The sequence below is a fragment of the Salvelinus fontinalis genome, chromosome 21 (assembly GCF_029448725.1).
Source record: "Salvelinus fontinalis isolate EN_2023a chromosome 21, ASM2944872v1, whole genome shotgun sequence".
NCBI classification, from domain to species: Eukaryota; Metazoa; Chordata; class Actinopteri; order Salmoniformes; family Salmonidae; genus Salvelinus; species Salvelinus fontinalis.
The window spans coordinates 11,908,966-11,933,608 of record NC_074685.1 but is presented as its reverse complement, the minus strand read 5'-3'; the positions used below and the strand labels follow the sequence as shown (position 1 = coordinate 11,933,608).

Here is a 24,643-nt window from a genome sequence, read left to right as displayed (position 1 = left end):
ACACCATGCGTAAGGCTGGTGCCATGTACGCCGGCCCGAGGAGACGCACTGGTGACTAGATGCGTTGGGCCGGCTTCATGACATATGGCTCAACGCTCAGTCTAGCCCGGCCGATACGTGGAGCTGAAATGTACCGAACCGGGCTATGCACGCGTACAGGAGACACCGTGCGCTCTACTGCGTAACACGGTTTCTGCCCGTACTCTCGCTCTCCACGGTAAGTACAGGGAGTAGGCGCAGGTTTCCTACCTGACTTCGCCACACTCCCTTTAAGGCCCCCCCCAAGAAATTTTTGGGTTGTACTCACGGGCTTCCAGCCTTGTCTCCGTGCTGCCTCCTCATATCGCCTCCTCTCGGCTTTCGCTGCCTCCAGCTCTTCACGAGGGAGGCGATATTCTCCAGGTTGATCCCACGGCCCCTTACCATCCAGTATCTCCTCCCATGTCCAGAAATCCTTTGTGGGTAGGTCCTGTTGCCGCCTTCCATGCCGCTTGGTCCTATGGTGGGTAATTCTGTCACGATCGTGTGGCGGATTAACGGACCAAAATGCAGCAGTTGGAAAATATGCCATCTTCTTTTATTTTAACACGAAGATGAACACGACACAAAAACACTTTAACAAAACAACAAAACGACCGTGAAGCTACAAACGTTGTGCACAAACATACAGGCTACTAACGTTCTTACATAGACAATTACCCACAATCAATGAGAGCCTATGGCTACCCTAAATAAGGCTCCCAATCAGAGACAACCGAAATCAGCTGTCTCTAATTGGGAACTCATTCAGGTAACCATAGACTCTCCTAGATAACTAACCAACATAGACAACACTAGACATATACACTCAACACAAAACCATCTACTACACCCCATAACCCCTTTACCAAATAAACACCCAAAACCAACAAAACATAAACATTACCCATGTCACACCCTGACCTAACTAAAATAATAAAGAAAACAAAGAATAATAAGGCCAGGGCGTGACAATAGATTAGGGCCTAATGTTTCAATTGACTGATTTCCTCATATGAACTGTAACTCTGTAAAATCTTTGAAACTGTTGCATATTGCGTTTATATTTTTGTTCAGTATATATAGTCATTGGTGTGACAATGGCCACGTAGTAGTTGGCAGACAGGCTAGTATGGCACCCTCGTGTCTCCTCAGTCATCACCTCTACCAGCCACCGGTGAATCAACCACCCACAGTGGAAAAGCGGTCTCTGGTCTGAGAATACAGCACCAGGAATCTTTATACCTCCTGGTCTAGGTCCCAGGTCTAATCACAACACTGGGGCTGAGCTAACAACCACACAACAGATCCTGGTTGCCAGTTAAGTTCCGCCGTCCCGCCAGGAGCTGGACAACCATCCCGCCAGGAGCTGGACAACAATCTCGCCAGGAGCTGGACAACCATCCCGCCAGGAGCTGGACAACCATCCCGCCAGGAGCTGGACATTAAAAAAAGCTCATAGGACTATTCAGATCAGCGGTCAAAGAATTTAAACATTACTTGACCGGCGAGAGGGAAGAAGGGGGTAGAGGGAAGGGAAGAAGTGGTGGTGTGAGGGGAGAATAGAAGCTTGGGGAGTGGGTAAAGAAAGGACCGGAGAAGAGGCAAGAAGGGAGGAAGAAAGGAAAGAAAATTAGGAAAGGAAAAGAGGGGAAGGAGGCATACTAATCTGCCCAGACAGTTAGCTAACAGCCAGCTAGCATCTAGCTAACAGCTAGCTACGCTACCACAGTGCTCTGAATATGATCATTCGTCAAATGACAATTCACGGTCAGTGTTACTAAATGCTACAGAAGGCTACTTCAGCTGGGGGAAAAAAATAATCAGAGAGAAATGTTCTTTGAGGTCAAATCCAAGCAATGTTTTTATTGCCATTTCAATGTCTTCCTAGTAAAACGTCTTAGTCTAAAGAGATATACATTTTTATCTCCGGTAAGTATTCTCACAGAGGCTACTTTATACATGTGTTCCATAATAGGCATCCTCGCTTACTCCAATTACACACAAAATAGCAGACAAACGCCTGTTTCTTCATATACAGTAGTATTTACAGTAACATAATACAAGCAGGAAATATATAACATCTCTTCGCCTGTCACAATAACCCGTTGATAGACGCGATTGTCATAAATGGAAGCCCGTTTCACAAGAGAACACATAACAAAAAACAGAATATTATTACTTTTCAAATAAATACAACATTTCTAAGTAGTCGAACAATGCTTTCCTAACATCACCGTTCCCAGTACACAGACTAGGAGCATCACAACCAACCAGTGGCTAGAATGCCATCCAGACCAGTGCTGTAACGGAACCAGTAAGACCCAATTCTACAAGTGACCTATGTGAACCAGCAGTCAGGTCTAGGGTTTCTGTGTGAAGAAGTGTGTAAGGCCACACCCACCATAGACTTAGAAAATCCTAGAATAGATGACCCCATTCAATACCCTGTACTAAGGGGCTTGTGTCAGTTCTATTCATTCTAATATGTGCTATACTCTTAAAATTCAGGTATGAACTCTTCCCTGTGGAACAGAATAAATACTCAGTCCTACCTCGCAGTTTGTGATTTTCTTACAAAATTCATGTGTGTAAATCAATCTTTTATCAAGTTGTTTTCCTTCATGTTGACAGTTGCTTGAGTTACTTCATTGTCAGTTCATTTATCTCTGGGGCTCAAGATCGTTAGATTTTCATGATAGCAGCGTTATATATCTGGTCTGGCCTCCATCCATAAAGAATGCATGGTGAAGGAGACACACATTCATCTTTAAACTCTGTGTCCATTCCTCTGAAGGAGAGCCCAGTCCTACAGTTCCTCTATATGTGTTATACACACCATATCTACCCATAAACAGCCAGCCTGGGCACAGAGCATGTAACAATTTCACTAATACATACAATAAAACCTACATCACATTGAATCTGAATGGTCAATTGTGGATCCCCTGTTTTGGAATGTCATTTTTGGAGTACATACAACATAAATGGGAAGGGAACATTGTGGTAGAGGTGGCATGCCTTTTTTCAGGTCCCGTGTGGCTCAGTTGGTAGAGCATGGCGCTTGCAACGCCAGGGTTGTGGGTTCAATTCCCACGGGGGGACCAGGATGAATATGTATGAACTTTCCAATTTGTAAGTCGCTCTGGATAAGAGCGTCTGCTAAATGACTTAAATGTAAATGTAAATTCAGGTCATTAGCAGTGCCAACCACCACTCACTGACTTTAACATCACACAATAAAACTCTCAATTCTAAAGTTCATTGTGACATCACAAATTGGAACTTTGAACTCCATTGTGACATCACCCCTGAAAACAGTGAATTTTATATTCCATTGTGACATCACACAGTAACACTCGGAACTCTAGACTCCATTGTGACATCACTCCAAAGCAACCAATAATGTTAAACCACAGTGTCTCAGAAACCCAAGTGCTATTCCACTGCTTATGTGAGATGAAATAAACAGGAAAAGAAGCTAGTATCATAGTGGAATTGAGCTCTGTTTGAGTGTGTAGGTGCTAGGGGGAGTTGGTTGCAATACAGTAGTATAGTCTGTTCTGGAGTGTCAGTGTCATCATTCACAGTACATGGAGTTTTGAAAGTTTTCAACAAAATAAAATCTATAGAATATAAAACATTTGACATCAAATAAATCTCTCTCATATATATATATACACACACACACACAAAGTAATATGTAATGCAAAATAAATATTACTATTTATATTTAAATAATTCATAATATAATACACTTCACATCTCTGGTCAGGAGGTGGGTCTGTGTTAAACAAACCCACCTGTTAGTCAATCAGTCAGCCAACTCCTCCCTTCCAGTAATCCCACCCCCACCCCAGCCTGATAGGCCTGACAGGGTCAGGTAATCAATCACTTCTAGTGTGTTTCATTCCACAAAAATCCCAAAATGAGATGCAGCCCAGGAGGTACACACACAAATCCTTACTCTCCTGTTGAGCCCTTGTGTAAACAGACCCCAAACGCAACAATTGCCATCTTTAACAATCATCTACTCACAACCTTCTAGTTCAGTTTTTGGGGAAATCGTCATCTTTGGGAAAAAAAGAAAGAACAGACAAACAAAAATAAACAAAAAAACGAACCAAGATTCTAGGACTCCCTCATGAGAATGTTCCATAGGGGGGGGGGGGGGGGGGGGGTTCAAAAGTCATTGTCATGGAAACTGGGCATGTGGGAGGGGAGTGGGACAGATGATTTTTAGAGAGAACACACAGGTACAGATGTGTGGGTGAGGGTTCACAGTGAACACTAAGCTAAAAATGCATGACTCTCTCAATATTGCTACATTTCTCCTTAAAAACATATTTTTCAGGTCATATTATATATTTTACCCAAAACCTGAGGGCAGAGAATTAACACATACTATAAACATGCTATAGGCTGGGGTGTATATCACCCCCTCTTCTATCCTCCTCACCCACATAGCTGATCCCAGGCTGTGTCTGCAGCATCCGTAACGCTGACACACACGCACACACAGACGTATTCACACACAGACAGAACCGTATGACAGAGACTAGATACATCTCGCATGGCCTCCGCACTGCGTAACGCACCAGTGTCCCTGGTCTCTTTCTTCTCCCATCTTGAGAGGAGGGTGGGAGGATAGGGGACAGAGGAGGGTGGGAGGATAGGGGACAGAGGAGGGTGGGAGGATAGGGGACAGAGGAGGGTGGGAGGATAGGGGTCAGGGGAGAGTGGGAGGATAGGGGACAGAGGAGGGTGGGAGGATAGGGGACAGAGGAGGGTGGGAGGATGGGGGCAGAGGAGGGTGGGAGGATAGGGGACAGGGGAGGGTGGGAGGATAGGGGTCAGAGGAGGGTGGGAGGATAGGGGACAGAGGAGGGTGGGAGGATAGGGGACAGAGGAGGGTGGGAGGATAGGGGTCAGAGGAGGGTGGGAGGATAGGGGTCAGAGGAGGGTGGGAGGATAGGGGTCAGAGGAGGGTGGGAGGATAGGGGACAGAGGAGGGTGGGAGGATGGGGGCAGAGGAGGGTGGGAGGATAGGGGACAGAGGAGGGTGGGAGGATAGGGGTCAGAGGAGGGTGGGAGGATAGGGGTCAGAGGAGGGTGGGAGGATAGGGGTCAGAGGAGGGTGGGAGGATAGGGGACAGAGGAGGGTGGGAGGATGGGGGCAGAGGAGGGTGGGAGGATAGGGGTCAGGGGAGAGTGGGAGGATAGGGGACAGAGGAGGGTGGGAGGATAGGGGACAGAGGAGGGTGGGAGGATAGGGGACAGAGGAGGGTGGGAGGATAGGGGACAGAGGAGGGTGGGAGGATAGGGGTCAGAGGAGGGTGGGAGGATAGGGGACAGAGGAGGGTGGGAGGATAGGGGTCAGGGGAGAGTGGGAGGATAGGGGACAGAGGAGGGTGGGAGGATAGGGGACAGAGGAGGGTGGGAGGATAGGGGACAGAGGAGGGTGGGAGGATAGGGGTCAGAGGAGGGTGGGAGGATAGGGGTCAGAGGAGGGTGGGAGGATAGGGGACAGAGGAGGGTGGGAGGATAGGGGACAGAGGAGGGTGGGAGGATAGGGGTCAGGGGAGAGTGGGAGGATAGGGGACAGAGGAGGGTGGGAGGATAGGGGTCAGAGGAGGGTGGGAGGATAGGGGTCAGAGGAGGGTGGGAGGATAGGGGTCAGAGGAGGGTGGGAGGATAGGGGTCAGGGGAGAGTGGGAGGATAGGGGACAGAGGAGGGTGGGAGGATAGGGGTCAGGGGAGAGTGGGAGGATAGGGGTCAGAGGAGGGTGGGAGGATAGGGGTCAGGGGAGAGTGGGAGGATAGGGGACAGAGGAGGGTGGGAGGATAGGGGTCAGGGGAGAGTGGGAGGATAGGGGACAGAGGAGGGTGGGAGGATAGGGGTCAGGGGAGAGTGGGAGGATAGGGGTCAGAGGAGGGTGGGAGGATAGGGGACAGGGCAGGGTGGGAGGATAGGGGACAGGGAAGGGTGGGAGGATAGGGGTCAGAGGAGGGTGGGAGGATGGGGGCAGAGGAGGGTGGGAGGATAGGGGACAGAGGAGGGTGGGAGGATAGGGGTCAGGGGAGAGTGGGAGGATAGGGGTCAGGGGAGAGTGGGAGGATAGGGGTCAGGGGAGAGTGGGAGAGGAGCGTGGGAGGATAGGGGTCAGGGGAGAGTGGGAGGATAGGGGACAGGGGAGAGTGGGAGAGGAGCGTGGGAGGATAGGGGTCAGAGGAGGGTGGGAGGATAGGGGACAGAAGAGGGTGGGAGGATAGGGGACAGAGGAGGGTGGGAGGATAGGGGTCAGGGGAGAGTGGGAGGATAGGGGACAGAGGAGGGTGGGAGGATAGGGGTCAGGGGAGAGTGGGAGGATAGGGGACAGGGCAGGGTGGGAGGATAGGGGACAGGGCAGGGTGGGAGGATAGGGGTCAGAGGAGGGTGGGAGGATGGGGGCAGAGGAGGGTGGGAGGATAGGGGACAGGGGAGGGTGGGAGGATAGGGGTCAGGGGAGAGTGGGAGGATAGGGGTCAGGGGAGAGTGGGAGAGGAGCGTGGGAGGATAGGGGTCAGGGGAGAGTGGGAGGATAGGGGACAGGGGAGAGTGGGAGAGGAGCGTGGGAGGATAGGGGTCAGGGCAGGGTGGGAGGATAGGGGACTGAGGAGGGTGGGAGGATAGGGGACAGGGGAGAGTGGGAGGATAGGGGACAGGGGAGAGTGGGAGGATGGGGGCAGAGGAGGGTGGGAAGATAGGGGACAGGGAAGAGTGGGAGGATAGGGGACAGGAGGATTCCCATAATGCACCTTGCTCCTTAGAATCCTCCAGTGCTCCAGGGATAGTGTCAGTCAGGGCCAACAGAACTTGAGAACGGAATGTGTGTGTGTATTTATTTGAACACATCTTAACAAACCCCCCGCAGGGGTTGTTGTCAGATGGTGCTCTCGGTGTGTGCGTGACTGATGGTGTGCACATGTGTGTGCGGGTGTTGGTGTGTGTGAGGGTGTTGTGTGTGTGTTTGTGGGTAGCTGGGCCTGCGTGTGCCACCCAGGCAGTTCTGCAGCTGCTCAGAGAGCAGAGAGGTCATCTCACCTGGCCCATTCTCCCCCCCTGGCCTCGCAGAAGGGGGGGGTTTGGGGGGGAGCGAGGTGAGGGGATGCGGCAGGTGGGGGAGAGAGGATGATGAGGAAGATGGAGGTGGGTGAGGGTTACGTGCACCCGAGAAGGGGGAAGGGGTTGTCTTGGGCAGAGATGTGCCTTTTGTGGAAGGAGGGGTGGATTGGGGCAGGGGCTGGGCCGGGCGTGGATTGACTTGGGTGGGGGTGGTGGTTTGGGGTAAGGGGGTACGGTCAGTGGGAGGAGGGGTGGGCTGTGGGATGGCAAGGGGGTGTTTGAAGGGTGGGGTGGCCAAGGGGAGAGGGGTGCGGGGAAGGGCTGGGGTGGTGATGGGGGGCAGGGATGCGGAGGTGCTGTCCAGGTGGGGGTGGCTCCCCTCGGGTGACTGGGGGGTGTTGTCCAGCCTGGACGCCAGCAGACCGTTCTGGTACTGGGAACGAGTGATCTGAGGAGAGGAGAAGAAAGCAACAGAGTGTTAGGAGGAGGAGAGAGTATAGAGAGACCAAGGCCCTGTTAAAAAACAAACCCTCACCCAAGTATGTGCGACTACTAGACAGAATAGTGCTGTCAGCATGAAGGTGACTAAGATATATGTAGAGTTATAAGCAGGTTAAAAGTCAAGGTCAGGGGTTAAAGTTGAGAGTGTTACCTTGACATACTGCAGGTCAGTAAGAGCCCGTACGTAGAAGTCTGGTGTGTACTGGCAGGTGGTGAGCTGCGTGTTGCTAGCGGTTACCGAGCTGCATTCTCCGGGAGCGCCACGCTCAGTGCAGCTCAGCGACGCCGAGCGGTTCAGACCACTGCTGTGAGTAGGAGAACGGAACTCTGGGATACGGAGAGGGAGAGAGAGGGTGAGCTTGGGATAATACACCTACACACATTCACTCGCACCCACATGAATGCACGCACACACACACACACACACACACACACACACACACACACACACACACACACACACACACACACACACACACACACACACACACACACACGTTAGGTAAACACATACATGCATGCACGTGCACAGACAGAAGAGAACACAGGAGAACAGAGGAGAGGAGAACAGAGGAGAGAAGAACAGAAAAGAGGAGAACAGGGGAGGGAAAAACAGGGGAGAGAAGAACAGGGGAGAGAAGAACAGGGGAGAGAAGAACAGGGGAGAGGAGAACAGGGGAGAGGAGAACAGAGGAGAGAAGAACAGAAAAGAGGAGAGCAGGGGAGGGAAGAACAGGGGAGAGGAGAACAGAAAAGAGGAGAACAGGGGAGAGAAAAACAGGGGAGAGAAGAACAGGGGAGAGAAGAACAGGGGAGAGAAGAACAGGGGAGAGGAGAACAGGGGAGAGAAGAACAGAAAAGAGGAGAGCAGGGGAGGGAAGAACAGGGGAGAGGAGAACAGAAAAGAGGAGAACAGGGGAGAGAAGAACAAGGGAGAGAAGAACAGGGGAGAGAAGAACAGGGGAGAGAAGAACAGGGGAGAGAAGAACAGGGGAGAGAAGAACAGGGGAGAGAAGAACAGGGGAGAGGAGAACAGGGGAGAGGAGAACAGGGGAGAGGAGAACAGGGGAGAGAAGAACAGAAAAGAGGAGAACAAGGGAGGGAAGAACAGGGGAGAGGGGAACAGGGGAGAGGAGAACAGGGGAGAGGAGAACAGGGGAGAGGAGAACAGAGGAGAGAAGAACAGAAAAGAGGAGAGCAGGGGAGGGAAGAACAGGGGAGAGGAGAACAGAAAAGAGGAGAACAGGGGAGAGAAAAACAGGGGAGAGAAGAACAGGGGAGAGAAGAACAGGGGAGAGAAGAACAGGGGAGAGGAGAACAGGGGAGAGAAGAACAGAAAAGAGGAGAGCAGGGGAGGGAAGAACAGGGGAGAGGAGAACAGAAAAGAGGAGAACAGGGGAGAGAAGAACAAGGGAGAGAAGAACAGGGGAGAGAAGAACAGGGGAGAGAAGAACAGGGGAGAGAAGAACAGGGGAGAGAAGAACAGGGGAGAGGAGAACAGAGGAGAGAAGAACAGAAAAGAGGAGAGCAGGGGAGGGAAAAACAGGGGAGAGAAGAACAGGGGAGAGAAGAACAGGGGAGAGAAGAACAGGGGAGAGGAGAACAGGGGAGAGGAGAACAGAGGAGAGAAGAACAGAAAAGAGGAGAGCAGGGGAGGGAAAAACAGGGGAGAGAAGAACAGGGGAGAGAAGAACAGGGGAGAGAAGAACAGGGGAGAGGAGAACAGGGGAGAGGAGAACAGGGGAGAGGAGAACAGAGGAGAGAAGAACAGAAAAGAGGAGAGCAGGGGAGGGAAAAACAGGGGAGAGAAGAACAGGGGAGAGAAGAACAGGGGAGAGAAGAACAGGGGAGAGGAGAACAGGGGAGAGGAGAACAGAGGAGAGAAGAACAGAAAAGAGGAGAGCAGGGGAGGGAAGAACAGGGGAGAGGAGAACAGAAAAGAGGAGAACAGGGGAGAGAAAAACAGGGGAGAGAAGAACAGGGGAGAGAAGAACAGGGGAGAGAAGAACAGGGGAGAGGAGAACAGGGGAGAGAAGAACAGAAAAGAGGAGAGCAGGGGAGGGAAGAACAGGGGAGAGGAGAACAGAAAAGAGGAGAACAGGGGAGAGAAGAACAAGGGAGAGAAGAACAGGGGAGAGAAGAACAGGGGAGAGAAGAACAGGGGAGAGAAGAACAGGGGAGAGAAGAACAGGGGAGAGAAGAACAGGGGAGAGGAGAACAGGGGAGAGGAGAACAGGGGAGAGGAGAACAGGGGAGAGAAGAACAGAAAAGAGGAGAACAAGGGAGGGAAGAACAGGGGAGAGGGGAACAGGGGAGAGGAGAACAGGGGAGAGGAGAACAGGGGAGAGGAGAACAGAGGAGAGAAGAACAGAAAAGAGGAGAGCAGGGGAGGGAAGAACAGGGGAGAGGAGAACAGAAAAGAGGAGAACAGGGGAGAGAAAAACAGGGGAGAGAAGAACAGGGGAGAGAAGAACAGGGGAGAGAAGAACAGGGGAGAGGAGAACAGGGGAGAGAAGAACAGAAAAGAGGAGAGCAGGGGAGAGAAAAACAGGGGAGAGAAGAACAGGGGAGAGAAGAACAGGGGAGAGAAGAACAGGGGAGAGGAGAACAGGGGAGAGGAGAACAGAGGAGAGAAGAACAGAAAAGAGGAGAGCAGGGGAGGGAAGAACAGGGGAGAGGAGAACAGAAAAGAGGAGAACAGGGGAGAGAAAAACAGGGGAGAGAAGAACAGGGGAGAGAAGAACAGGGGAGAGAAGAACAGGGGAGAGGAGAACAGGGGAGAGAAGAACAGAAAAGAGGAGAGCAGGGGAGGGAAGAACAGGGGAGAGGAGAACAGAAAAGAGGAGAACAGGGGAGAGAAGAACAAGGGAGAGAAGAACAGGGGAGAGAAGAACAGGGGAGAGAAGAACAGGGGAGAGAAGAACAGGGGAGAGAAGAACAGGGGAGAGAAGAACAGGGGAGAGGAGAACAGGGGAGAGGAGAACAGGGGAGAGGAGAACAGGGGAGAGAAGAACAGAAAAGAGGAGAACAAGGGAGGGAAGAACAGGGGAGAGGGGAACAGGGGAGAGGAGAACAGGGGAGAGGAGAAACAGGGAAGAGGAGAACAGGGGAGAGGAGAACAGGGGAGAGGAGAACAGGGGAGAGGAGAACAGGGAAGAGGAGAACAGGGGAGAGGAGAACAGGGGAGAGGAGAACAGGGGAGAGGAGAACAGGGGAGAGGAGAACAGGGGAGAGGAGTACAGGGGAGAGGGGAACAAGGGAGAGGGGAACAGGGGAGAGGAGAACAGGGGAGAGAAGAACAGGGGAGAGGAGAACAGGGGAGAACAGAGGAGAACAGGGGAGAGGAGAACAGCAAAGAGGAGAACAGGGGAGAGGAGAACAGGGGAGAGGGGGACAGGGGAGAGGAGAACAGGGGAGAGAAGAACAGAAAAGAGGAGAACAGGGGAGGGAAGAACAGGGGAGAACAGAGAAGAACAGGAGAGAGAAGAACAGGGGAGAGGAGAACAGGGGAGAGAAGAACAGAAAAGAGGAGAACAGGGGAGGGAAGAACAGGGGAGAACAGAGGAGAACAGGGGAGAGAAGAACAGAAAAGAGGAGAACAGGGGAGAGGAGAACAGGGGAGAGGAGAACAGGGGAGAGGAGAACAGGAGAGAAGAGAACAGGGGAGAGGAGAACAGGGGAGAGGAGAACAGGAGAGAGGAGGACAGGAGAGAGGAGAACAGGGGAGAGGAGAACAGGGGAGAGGAGAACAGGGAACAGGGGAGAGGGGAACAGAAGAGAGGAGAACAGAATAGAGGAGAACAGAGGAGAGGAGAACAGGGGAGAGGAGAAACAGGGGAGAGGAGAAACAGGGGAGAGGAGAAACAGGGGAGAGGAGAAACAGGGGAGAGGAGAAACAGGGGAGAGGTGAAACAGGGGAGAGGAGAAACAGGGGAGAGGAGAAACAGGGGAGAGGAGAAACAGGGGAGAGGAGAAACAGGGGAGAGGAGAAACAGGGGAGAGGAGAAACAGGGGAGAGGAGAAACAGGGGAGAGGAGAAACAGGGGAGAGGAGAAACAGGGGAGAGGGGAACAGGGGAGAGGAGAACAGGGGAGAACAGAGTAGAACAGGGGAGAGGAGAGGAGAACAGAAGAGAGGAGAACAGAAGAGAGGAGAACAGGGGAGAGGAGAACAGGGGAGAACAGAGTAGAACAGGGGAGAGGAGAACAGAAGAGAGGACAAGGGGGAGAGGAGAACAGGGGAGAGGAGAACAGGGGAGAGGAGAAACAGGGGAGAGGAGAAACAGGGGAGAGGAGAAACAAGGGAGAGGGGAACAGGGGAGAGGAGAACAGGGGAGAGGAGAAACAGGGGAGAGGGGAACAGGGGAGAACAGAGTAGAACAGGGGAGAGGAGAAACTGGGGAGAGGGGAACAGGGGAGAGGGGAACAGGGGAGAGGAGAAACAGGGGAGAGGAGAAACAGGGGAGAGGAGAACAGGGGAGAGGGGAACAGGGGAGAACAGAGTAGAACAGGGGAGAGAAGAAACAGGGGAGAGGAGAAACAGGGGAGAGGAGAAACAGGGGAGAGGAGAACAGAGCAGAGCATGATTGTAGAGTAGAACCTCATGGCTCTGACAGCAGTAATTCAGACACAGATGAAGTTAGGGAGACACCACAGTGTGGTATAAATCACTGGATGGATGCTGGAGGTTAGTGGACACACAACACAAAGGCATGCAGACACACATGATACGCACCAACGTCAGCGGCCACTACAGCCATGTCACACACACACACAGACACACACACACACAGACACACACACACATATAATATAGGCCTGAACAGCAACACACACACAGACGTGGTGTCACACACAGCAGCAGAGAGCAACAGGTGTATATAGTGGGGCAAAAAAGTATTTAGTCAGCCACCAATTGTGCACGTTCTCCCACTTAAAAAGATGAGAGAGGCCTGTAATTTTCATCATAGGTACACTTCAACTATGACAGACAAAATGAGGAAAAAAAAATCCAGAAAATCACATTGTAGGATTTTTTATGAATTTATTTGTAAATTATGGTGGAAAATAAGTATTTGGTCAATAACAAAAGTTTATCTCAATACTTTGTTATATACCCTTTGTTGGCAATGACAGAGGTCAAACGTTTTCTGTAAGTCTTCACAAGGTTCACACACACTGTTGCTGGTATTTTGGCCCATTCCTCCATGCAGATCTCCTCTAGAGCAGTGATGTTTTGGGGTTGTTGCTGGGCAACACGGACTTTCAACTCCCTCCAAAGATTTTCTATGGGGTTGAGATCTGGAGACTGGCTAGGCCACTCCAGGACCTTGAAATGCTTCTTACGAAGCCACTCCTTCGTTGCCCGGGCGGTGTGTTTTGGATCATTGTCATGCTGAAAGACCCAGCCACGTTTCATCTTCAATGCCCTTGCTGATGGAAGGAGGTTTTCACTCAAAATCTCACGATACATGGCCCCATTCATTCTTTCCTTTACACGGATCAGTCGTCCTGGTCCCTTTGCAGAAAAACAGCCCCAAAGCATGATGTTTCCAACCCCATGCTTCACAGTAGGTATGGTGTTCTTTGGATGCAACTCAGCATTCTTTGTCCTCCAAACACGACGAGTTGAGTTTTTACCAAAAAGTTCTATTTTGGTTTCATCTGACCATATGACATTCTCCCAATCTTCTTCTGGATCATCCAAATGCTCTCTAGCAAACTTCAGACGGGCCTGGACATGTACTGGCTTAAGCAGGGGGACACGTCTGGCACTGCAGGATTTGAGTCCCTGACGGCGTAGTGTGTTACTGATGGTAGGCTTTGTTACTTTGGTCCCAGCTACTTGATGGTAGGCTCTGTACTGGCTTAAGCCAGTACATGTCCAGGCCCGTCTGATGGTAGGCTTTGTTACTTTGGTCTCTGCAGGTCATTCACTCGGTCCCCCCGTGTGGTTCTGGGATTTTTGCTCACCGTTCTTGTGATCATTTTGACCCCACGGGGTGAGATCTTGCGTGGAGCCCCAGATCGAGGGAGATTATCAGTGGTCTTGTATGTCTTCCATTTCCTAATAATTGCTCCCACAGTTGATTTCTTCAAACCAAGCTGCTTACCTATTGCAGATTCAGTCTTCCCAGCCTGGTGCAGGTCTACAATTTTGTTTCTGCTGTCCTTTGACAGCTCTTTGGTCTTGGCCATAGTGGAGTTTGGAGTGTGACTGTTTGAGAATGTGGACAGGTGTCTTTTATACTGATAACAAGTTCAAACAGGTGCCATTAATACAAGTAACGAGTGGAGGACAGAGGAGCCTCTTAAAGAAGAAGTTACAGGTCTGTGAGAGCCAGAAATCTTGCTTGTTTGTAGGTGACCAAATACTTATTTTCCACCATAATTTGCAAATAAATTCATAAAAAATCCTACATTGTGATTTTCTCATTTTGTCTGTCATAGTTGAAGTGTACCTATGATGAAAATGACAGTCCTCTATCATCTTTCTAAGTGGGAGAACTTGCACAATTGGTGGCTGACTAAATACTTTTTTTGCCCCACTGTATATATATGCAACACAAACATAAGGAAACACAAAGACACAGGTTGGGTATGATTGACTGATGATTAGAGGAGGAAGTGGTTATATACGGATCGGGAGTGATGGGGACCAATCAACAGCCAGGACCAAGGGTGATGGCATCATGGCTACCAATCAACAACCAGGATTCTGTGGCGTTTGATCTCCTTGAGTTTTCATGGCCCTGGGATCTGCCTGCCATGCAAACGAGGCTCTGATTGGCTTGGCGGGAGGGGGAAGGGGTCTGGACATTATGAGTGTATGTGTGTTGGTTAGGGGAGGTGGGGTGAAGGAGTGTGTAGCTCGTTCCTTCTAGGCACACTTCTGAAAACATTGGATAGGCCCACCTTGTCTTTGGGTAGGCTGGGTCAAACTGGCCTCGTATTGCCTGTACCCATCTACTCTTTTTAGATCTACACAAGTGCCTAGGGGAATGGTCTAGGGAACTATTAGTTATAGGAAGTAATGAGGGTCAGAAGTAGAGCAGTGATCATAGAACTCTAATTCAATGCTAGTGACAGGATCGGGTAGTAGTGGCGCAAGGTAGAAGATGGCCTTTAATCACAGATCTAGGATCAGATTACCCAAAATGTAACCAGTAGGTCAATGAGAAAACATCTGAACCTAGACCAGTGGTTAAGGCAACTAGGTAGAAGGGGTCAGGGGTTAAAGGTCAGAGATGAGAGGTAGTGCAGTGGCTCCACCTAGAGCCCCATCCAGCAAGTTCCTTCCATCCTCCTTCCGTTTCCTCAATCTGTACTGTGTAGTCCAGCAGTTCCAAAGGTCCAAAGAAATTGGTATCACTCATTCTAAGTCCCTGACCCTGCTCCAAATTCATGAAAATACTTTTCCTCCCTACTGTCCTATCTTCCACACTTCCTTCCTACTGCCCTTCCTTCCATACTTCCTTCCTACTGCCCTTCCTTCCCTACTTCCACCCTACTGTCCTACCTTCCATACTTCCTCCCTACTGTCCTATCTTCCACACTTCCTTCCTACTGCCCTTCCTTCCATACTTCCTTCCTACTGCCCTACCTTCCATACTTCCTCCCTACTGCCCTACCTTCCCTACTTCCTCCCTACTCTCCTATCTTCCACACTTCCTTCCTATTGCCCTACCTTCCCGACTTCCTACCTACTGTCCTATCTTCCACACTTCCTTCCTACTGTCCTACCTTCCATACTTCCTCCCTACTGTCCTACCTTCCACACTTCCTTCCTACTGCCCTACCTAACATATTTCCTCCCTACTGTCCTACCTTCCATATTTGCTTCCTACTGTTCTACCTTCCATACTTCCTCCCTACTGTCCTACCTTCCATACTTCCTCCCTACTGTCCTACCTTCCATACTTCCTCCCTACTGTCCTACCTTCCATACTTCCTCCCTACTGTCCTACCTTCCACACTTCCTCCCTACTGTCCTACCTTCCACACTTCCTCCCTACTGTCCTACCTTCCATACTTCCTCCCTACTGCCCTACCTTCTCTACTTCCTCCCTAGTGTCCTATCTTCCACACTTCCTTCCTACTGCCCTACCTTCTACATTTCCTCCCTACTGTCCTACCTTCCATATTTCCTCCCTACTGTCCTACCTTCCATACTTCCTCCCTACCTTCCATACGTCCTCCCTACTGCCCTACCTTCCATACGTCCTCCCTACTGCCCTACCTTCCATATTTCCTCCCTACTGTCCTACCTTCCATACTTCCTCCCTACTGTCCTATCTTCCATACTTCCTCCCTACTGTCCTATCTTCCACACTTCCTTCCTACTGTCCTACCTTCCATACTTCCTCCCTACTGTCCTACCTTCCATATTTCCTCCCGACTGTCCTACCTTCCATACTGCCTCCCTACTGTCCTATCTTCCATACTTCCTCCCTACTGTCCTATCATCCATACTTCCTCTATACTGTCCTATCTTCCACACTTCCTCCCTACTGTCCTACCTTCCCTACTGTCCTACCTTCCATACTTCCTCCCTACTGTCCTACCTTCCATATTTCCTCCCTACTGTCCTACCTTCCATACATCCTCCCTACTGTCCTACCTTCCATACTTCCTCCCTACTGTCCTATCTTCCACACTTCCTCCCTACTGTCCTATCTTCCATACTTCCTCCCTACTGTCCTATATTCCATACTTCCTCCCTACTGTCCTATCTTCCATACTTCCTCCCTACTGTCCTATCTTCCACACTTCCTCCCTACTGCCCTACCTTCCCTACTTCCTCCCTACTGTCCTATCTTCCACACTTCCTTCCTACTGCCCTACCTTCCCTACTTCCTCCCTACTGTCCTACCTTCCATACTTCCTTCCTACTGTCCTACCTTCCATACTTCCTCCCTACTGTCCTACCTTCCATACTTCCTCCCTACTGTCCTACCTTCCATACTTCCTCCCTACTGTCCTACCTTCCATACTTCCTTCCTACTGCCCTACCTTCTCTACTTCCTCCCTACTGTCCTATCTTCCACACTTCCTTCCTACTGCCCTACCTTCCACATTTCCTTCCTACTGTCCTACCTTCCATACTTCCTTCCTACTGCCCTACCTTCCATACGTCCTCCCTACTGCCCTACCTTCCATATTTCCTCCCTACTGTCCTACCTTCCATACTTCCTCCCTACTGCCCTACCTTCTCTACTTCCTCCCTACTGTCCTATCTTCCACACTTCCTTCCTACTGCCCTACCTTCCATATTTCCTCCCTACTGTCCTACCTTCCATACTTCCTTCCTACTGCCCTACCTTCCATACTTCCTCCCTACTGCCCTACCTTCCATATTTCCTCCCTACTGTCCTACCTTCCATACTTCCTCCCTACTGTCCTATCTTCCATACTTCCTCCCTACTGTCCTATCTTCCATACTTCCTCCCTACTGTCCTACCTTCCATACTGTCCTACCTTCCACACTTCCTCCCTACTGTCCTACCTTCCACACTTCCTCCCTACTGTCCTACCTTCCACACTTCCTTCCTACTGTCCTACCTTCCACACTTCCTCCCTACTGTCCTATCTTCCACACTTCCTTCCTACTGTCCTACCTTCCACACTTCCTTCCTACTGTCCAACCTTCCATACTTCCTTCCTACTGTCCTACCTTCCATACTTCCTCCCTACTGTCCTACCTTCCATACTTCCTTCCTACTGTCCTAACTTCCACACTTCCTTCCTACTGTCCTATCTTCCACACTTCCTCCCTACTGCCCTACCTTCCCTACTTCCTCCCTACTGTCCTATCTTCCACACTTCCTTCCTACTGCCCTACCTTCCCTACTTCCTCCCTACTGTCCTACCTTCCATACTTCCTTCCTACTGCCCTACCTTCCATACTTCCTCCCTACTGTCCTACCTTCCATACTTCCTCCCTACTGTCCTATATTCCATACTTCCTCTATACTGTCCTATCTTCCACACTTCCTCCCTACTGTCCTACCTTCCCTACTGTCCTACCTTCCATACTTCCTCCCTACTGTCCTACCTTCCATATTTCCTCCCTACTGTCCTACCTTCCATACATCCTCCCTACTGTCCTACCTTCCATACTTCCTCCCTACTGTCCTATCTTCCACACTTCCTCCCTACTGTCCTATCTTCCATACTTCCTCCCTACTGTCCTATATTCCATACTTCCTCCCTACTGTCCTATCTTCCATACTTCCTCCCTACTGTCCTATCTTCCACACTTCCTCCCTACTGCCCTACCTTCCCTACTTCCTCCCTACTGTCCTATCTTCCACACTTCCTTCCTACTGCCCTACCTTCCCTACTTCCTCCCTACTGTCCTACCTTCCATACTTCCTTCCTACTGTCCTACCTTCCATACTTCCTCCCTACTGTCCTACCTTCCATACTTCCTCCCTACTGTCCTACCTTCCATACTTCCTCCCTACTGTCCTACCTTCCATACTTCCTTCCTACTGCCCTACCTTCTCTACTTCCTCCCTACTGTCCTATCTTCCACACTTCCTTCCTACTGCCCTACCTTCCACATTTCCTTCCTACTGTCCTACCTTCCATACTTCCTTCCTACTGCCCTACCTTCCATACGTCCTCCCTACTGCCCTACCTTCCATATTTCCTCCCTACTGTCCTACCTTCCATACTTCCTCCCTACTGCCCTACCTTCTCTACTTCCTCCCTACTGTCCTATCTTCCACACTTCCTTCCTACTGCCCTACCTTCCATATTTCCTCCCTACTGTCCTACCTTCCATACTTCCTTCCTACTGCCCTACCTTCCATACTTCCTCCCTACTGCCCTACCTTCCATATTTCCTCCCTACTGTCCTACCTTCCATACTTCCTCCCTACTGTCCTATCTTCCATACTTCCTCCCTACTGTCCTATCTTCCATACTTCCTCCCTACTGTCCTACCTTCCATACTGTCCTACCTTCCACACTTCCTCCCTACTGTCCTACCTTCCACACTTCCTCCCTACTGTCCTACCTTCCACACTTCCTTCCTACTGTCCTACCTTCCACACTTCCTCCCTACTGTCCTATCTTCCACACTTCCTTCCTACTGTCCTACCTTCCACACTTCCTTCCTACTGTCCAACCTTCCATACTTCCTTCCTACTGTCCTACCTTCCATACTTCCTCCCTACTGTCCTACCTTCCATACTTCCTTCCTACTGTCCTAACTTCCACACTTCCTTCCTACTGTCCTATCTTCCACACTTCCTCCCTACTGCCCTACCTTCCCTACTTCCTCCCTACTGTCCTATCTTCCACACTTCCTTCCTACTGCCCTACCTTCCCTACTTCCTCCCTACTGTCCTACCTTCCATACTTCCTTCCTACTGCCCTACCTTCCATACTTCCTCCCTACTGTCCTACCTTCCATACTTCCTCCCTACTGTCCTACCTTCCATACGTCCTCCCTACTGCCCTACCTTCCATATTTCCTCCCTACTGTCCTACCTTCCATACTTCCTCCCTACTGCCCTACCTTCTCTACTTCCTCCCTACTGTCCTATCTTCCACACTTCCTTCCTACTGCCCTACCTTCCATATTTCCTCCCTACTGTCCTAACTTCCATACTTCCTTCCTACTGCCCTACCTTCCATACTTCCTTCCTACTGCCCTACCTTCCATACGTCCTCCCTACTGCCCTACCTTCCATACGTCCTCCCTACTGTCCTACCTTCCATACTTCCTCCCTACTGTCCTATCTTCCATACTTCCTCCCTACTGTCCTATCTTCCATACTTCCTCCCTACTGTCCTACCTTCCCTACTGTCCTACCTTCCACACTTCCTCCCTACTGTCCTACCTTCCACACTTCCTCCCTACTGTCCTACCTTCCACACTTCCTTCCTACTGTCCTACCTTCCACACTTCCTTCCTACTGTCCTATCTTCCACACTTCCTTCCTACTGTCCTACCTTCCACACTTCCTTCCTACTGTCCAACCTTCCATACTTCCTTCCTACTGTCCTACCTTCCATACTTCCTCCCTACTGTCCTACCTTCCATACTTCCTTCCTACTGTCCTAACTTCCACACTTCCTTCCTACTGTCCTACTTTCCATACTTCCTTCCTACTGCCCTACCTTCTCTACTTCCTCCCTACTGTCCTATCTTCCATATTTCCTCCCCACTGTCCTACCTTCCATACTGCCTCCCTACTGTCCTATCTTCCATACTTCCTCCCTACTGTCCTATCTTCCATACTTCCTCCCTACTGTCCTATCTTCCATACTTCCTCCCTACTGTCCTATCTTCCACACTTCCTCCCTACTGTCCTACCTTCCCTACTGTCCTACCTTCCATACTTCCTCCCTACTGTCCTACCTTCCATATTTCCTCCCTACTGTCCTACCTTCCATACTTCCTTCCTACTGTCCTAACTTCCACACTTCCTTCCTACTGTCCTACTTTCCATACTTCCTTCCTACTGCCCTACCTTCTCTACTTCCTCCCTACTGTCCTACCTTCCATATTTCCTCCCCACTGTCCTACCTTCCATACTGCCTCCCTACTGTCCTATCTTCCATACTTCCTCCCTACTGTCCTATCTTCCATACTTCCTCCCTACTGTCCTATCTTCCACACTTCCTCCCTACTGTCCTACCTTCCATACTTCCTCCCTACTGTCCTACCTTCCATATTTCCTCCCTACTGTCCTACCTTCCATACTTCCTCCCTACTGTCCTACCTTCCATACTTCCTCCCTACTGTCCTATCTTCCATACTTCCTCCCTACTGTCCTATCTTCCACACTTCCTCCCTACTGTCCTATCTTCCATACTTCCTCCCTACTGTCCTATCTTCCACACTTCCTCCCTACTGCCCTACCTTCCCTACTTCCTCCCTACTGTCCTATCTTCCACACTTCCTTCCTACTGCCCTACCTTCCCTACTTCCTCCCTACTGTCCTACCTTCCATACTTCCTTCCTACTGCCCTACCTTCCATACTTCCTCCCTACTGTCCTACCTTCCATACTTCCTCCCTACTGTCCTACCTTCCATACGTCCTCCCTACTGCCCTACCTTCCATATTTCCTCCCTACTGTCCTACCTTCCATACTTCCTCTCTACTGCCCTACCTTCTCTACTTCCTCCCTACTGTCCTATCTTCCACACTTCCTTCCTACTGCCCTACCTTCCATATTTCCTCCCTACTGTCCTAACTTCCATACTTCCTTCCTACTGCCCTACCTTCCATACTTCCTTCCTACTGCCCTACCTTCCATACGTCCTCCCTACTGCCCTACCTTCCATACGTCCTCCCTACTGTCCTACCTTCCATACTTCCTCCCTACTGTCCTATCTTCCATACTTCCTCCCTACTGTCCTATCTTCCATACTTCCTCCCTACTGTCCTACCTTCCCTACTGTCCTACCTTCCACACTTCCTCCCTACTGTCCTACCTTCCACACTTCCTCCCTACTGTCCTACCTTCCACACTTCCTTCCTACTGTCCTACCTTCCACACTTCCTTCCTACTGTCCTATCTTCCACACTTCCTTCCTACTGTCCTACCTTCCACACTTCCTTCCTACTGTCCAACCTTCCATACTTCCTTCCTACTGTCCTACCTTCCATACTTCCTCCCTACTGTCCTACCTTCCATACTTCCTTCCTACTGTCCTAACTTCCACACTTCCTTCCTACTGTCCTACTTTCCATACTTCCTTCCTACTGCCCTACCTTCTCTACTTCCTCCCTACTGTCCTATCTTCCATATTTCCTCCCCACTGTCCTACCTTCCATACTGCCTCCCTACTGTCCTATCTTCCATACTTCCTCCCTACTGTCCTATCTTCCATACTTCCTCCCTACTGTCCTATCTTCCATACTTCCTCCCTACTGTCCTATCTTCCACACTTCCTCCCTACTGTCCTACCTTCCCTACTGTCCTACCTTCCATACTTCCTCCCTACTGTCCTACCTTCCATATTTCCTCCCTACTGTCCTACCTTCCATACTTCCTTCCTACTGTCCTAACTTCCACACTTCCTTCCTACTGTCCTACTTTCCATACTTCCTTCCTACTGCCCTACCTTCTCTACTTCCTCCCTACTGTCCTACCTTCCATATTTCCTCCCCACTGTCCTACCTTCCATACTGCCTCCCTACTGTCCTATCTTCCATACTTCCTCCCTACTGTCCTATCTTCCATACTTCCTCCCTACTGTCCTATCTTCCACACTTCCTCCCTACTGTCCTACCTTCCATACTTCCTCCCTACTGTCCTACCTTCCATATTTCCTCCCTACTGTCCTACCTTCCATACTTCCTCCCTACTGTCCTACCTTCCATACTTCCTCCCTACTGTCCTATCTTCCATACTTCCTCCCTACTGTCCTACCTTCCATACTTCCTCCCTACTGTCCTATCTTCCATACTTCCTCCCTACTGTCCTATCTTCCACACTTCCTCCCTACTGCTCTACCTTCCCTACTTCCTCCCTACTGTCCTACCTTCCATACTTCCTTCCTACTGCCCTACCTTCTCTACTTCCTCCCTACTGTCCTACCTTCCATACTTCCTTCCTACTGTCCTATCTTCCATACTTCCTCCCTACTGTCCTACCTTCCATACTTCCTCTCTACTGTCCTACCTTCCATACTTCCTTCCTACTGCCCTACCTTCCCTACTGCCCTACCTTCCATATTTCCTCCCTACTGTCCTACCTTCCATACTTCCTCCCTACTGTCCTATCTTCCATACTTCCTCCCTACTGTCCTATCTTCCATACTTCCTCCCTACTGTCCTACCTTCCCTACTGTCCTACCTTCCACACTTCCTCCCTACTGTCCTACCTTCCACACTTCCTCCCTACTGTCCTACCTTCCACACTTCCTTCCTACTGCCCTACCTTCTCTACTTCCTCCCTACTGTCCTATCTTCCACACTTCCTTCCTACTGCCCTACCTTCCATATTTCCTCCCTACTGTCCTACCTTCCATATTTCCTTCCTACTGTCCTACCTTCCATACTTCCTTCCTACTGCCCTACCTTCCCTACCTTCCATATTTCCTCCCTACTGTCCTACCTTCCATACTTCCTCCCTACTGTCCTATCTCCATACTTCCTCCCTACTGTCCTACCTTCCCTACTGTCCTACCTTCCACACTTCCTCCCTACTGTCCTACCTTCCACACTTCCTCCCTACTGTCCTACCTTCCACACTTCCTCCCTACTGTCCTACCTTCCACACTTCCTCCCTACTGTCCTACCTTCCACACTTCCTCCCTACTGTCCTACCTTCCACACTTCCTCCCTACTGTCCTATCTTCCACACTTCCTCCCTACTGTCCTACCTTCCACACTTCCTCCCTACTGTCCTATCTTCCACAATTCCTTCCTACTGTCCTATCTTCCACACTTCCTTTCCTACTGTCCTACCTTCCACACTTCCTTCCTACTGTCCTACCTTCCATACTTCCTTCCTACTGTCCTACCTTCCACACTTCCTTCCTACTGTCCTACCTTCCATACTTCCTTCCTACTGCCCTACCTTCCATACTTCCTCCCTACAGTCCTACCTTCCATACTTCCTCCCTACTGTCCTACCTTCCATACTTCCTTCCACGTTACTGATCTAACATAAGGTTGGTGAAACCACTACTGAGGAAAGTAGATAAGCTATTATTCCAAGGAAGAAACCAAGGAAGAAAGGAAAGATGCATAATATATAACTTGTAAATCCTAACCTTATTGGAATAGGACCCGTCAACGGTACTAAACTGAGTAATGTTGTCCCAGGCTCCTCTGCTCTGTCCTGCTGACTGGGGACAAACCCACTAATGTGACCTGATGTGGCACACGGTCTGTTAGCATCACATACTGTATAGGGCTCAGCTGTCAGCATCCGCAATTACCGTGCAGAGTAAGAACTGCACCACATCACTCAGTCACTCCTAGTGAGAGATGACTGCAGAGGAGCGGCTTGTCCACCAAACCATGAATAATTCAATACCATCCCACTCCACTGAGAGTGTAGTGGAGCGTAGATATGAGTTATGCTGAAATAGAGTTATTAACTAGCATTAGTGCTGCCGACTGTTATCTCGACCGGCATTCAATGTTTAGACAATTTGTATTTTTTTTGCAGCGTTCAGTCTGGTTTGACCAGGCTACTGTGAGTCTGCTATCAAGCTCTGGAGAAAAGCATTAGAGGATTGAGGGCCTGATTAGATTACTAAACCTTTGTAACTCCTGGTTTCCAGAGGGAATAAAATCAGCAGAGAAGGAATAGATCTTGGGAGTTAAGAGTCGTTTGGGAGTTAAAATGTTTTAGTGTTTTACTCTACTTAAAACAAAAAAACAACAGGCAATTAGCTTAACTGCCCCTGTATGTAGGGTATAGATATTCAGGTGGATCTCCACGCTGTTTGTCTATCAGGTTGTACTTGCTGGAGCAGGGCTCTGAAGAAGAGGATGATGGGAGGGAAACTTAAATGTGATTTTGGCATATAAACTGACCCCACCCCCTCCCCCATGTTACCCGCCCCTTAGGGTGGTTGGTTCTTTACCTGGAAAGCGAGAGAACAGAGAGAATCTCTTAAGGGAGAGGCGTCGTGGAGGGGGAGACGCCACTGAGGGGGAGAGAGGGGGAGTGACGGCTGAGAGAGGGGTGGGCAGAAGGGGGGGAGAGAGAGATGCTCTCATTTACTCATCGGTAGGCAGTAACATCACTGTAGGAGTTAAATCTGCCTCTCTCGCCCAGACTGACCTGAAGACACACAAACCTTTCTCCTTCACAGAGCACTTTGACATGATCACCTCTATACATCATATACATTTAGTGAACAATACATTGAGTCTGTGTCTAAAATGGCACCCTATTTCCTACTATAGTGCACTACTTTGGCCAGGGTTAGCCACATAGGGCTCTGGCCTAAATTAGTGCACTACATTGAGGATAGGGTGCAATATCAGCTTCGCCCTGAGTGACTCATCATTTTCAAAGGTCAACGAAGGCCTGCTG

General features: G+C 50.2%; 1 protein-coding gene across 2 annotated transcripts in view; it reads right to left on the bottom strand.

The window, feature by feature from the left end:
* Window positions 1–6,482: 6,482 nt before the first annotated feature.
* LOC129818179 (metal transporter CNNM4) overlaps window positions 6,483–24,643 on the bottom strand; it is a 54,218-nt gene continuing 36,057 nt past the window's right edge. The window contains exons 6-8 of one of the 2 annotated variants that reach the window (XM_055873855.1): window positions 24,189–24,278; window positions 7,776–7,951; window positions 6,483–7,571 (exon numbers count right to left, since the gene is read on the bottom strand). In XM_055873855.1, coding sequence (XP_055729830.1) covers window positions 6,942–7,571; window positions 7,776–7,951; window positions 24,189–24,278 — 896 coding nt within the window. In that variant the 3' untranslated portion in view covers window positions 6,483–6,941. The remainder of the gene's footprint in view (window positions 7,572–7,775; window positions 7,952–24,188; window positions 24,279–24,643) is intronic. The other variant, XM_055873856.1, reaches the window with a different exon arrangement.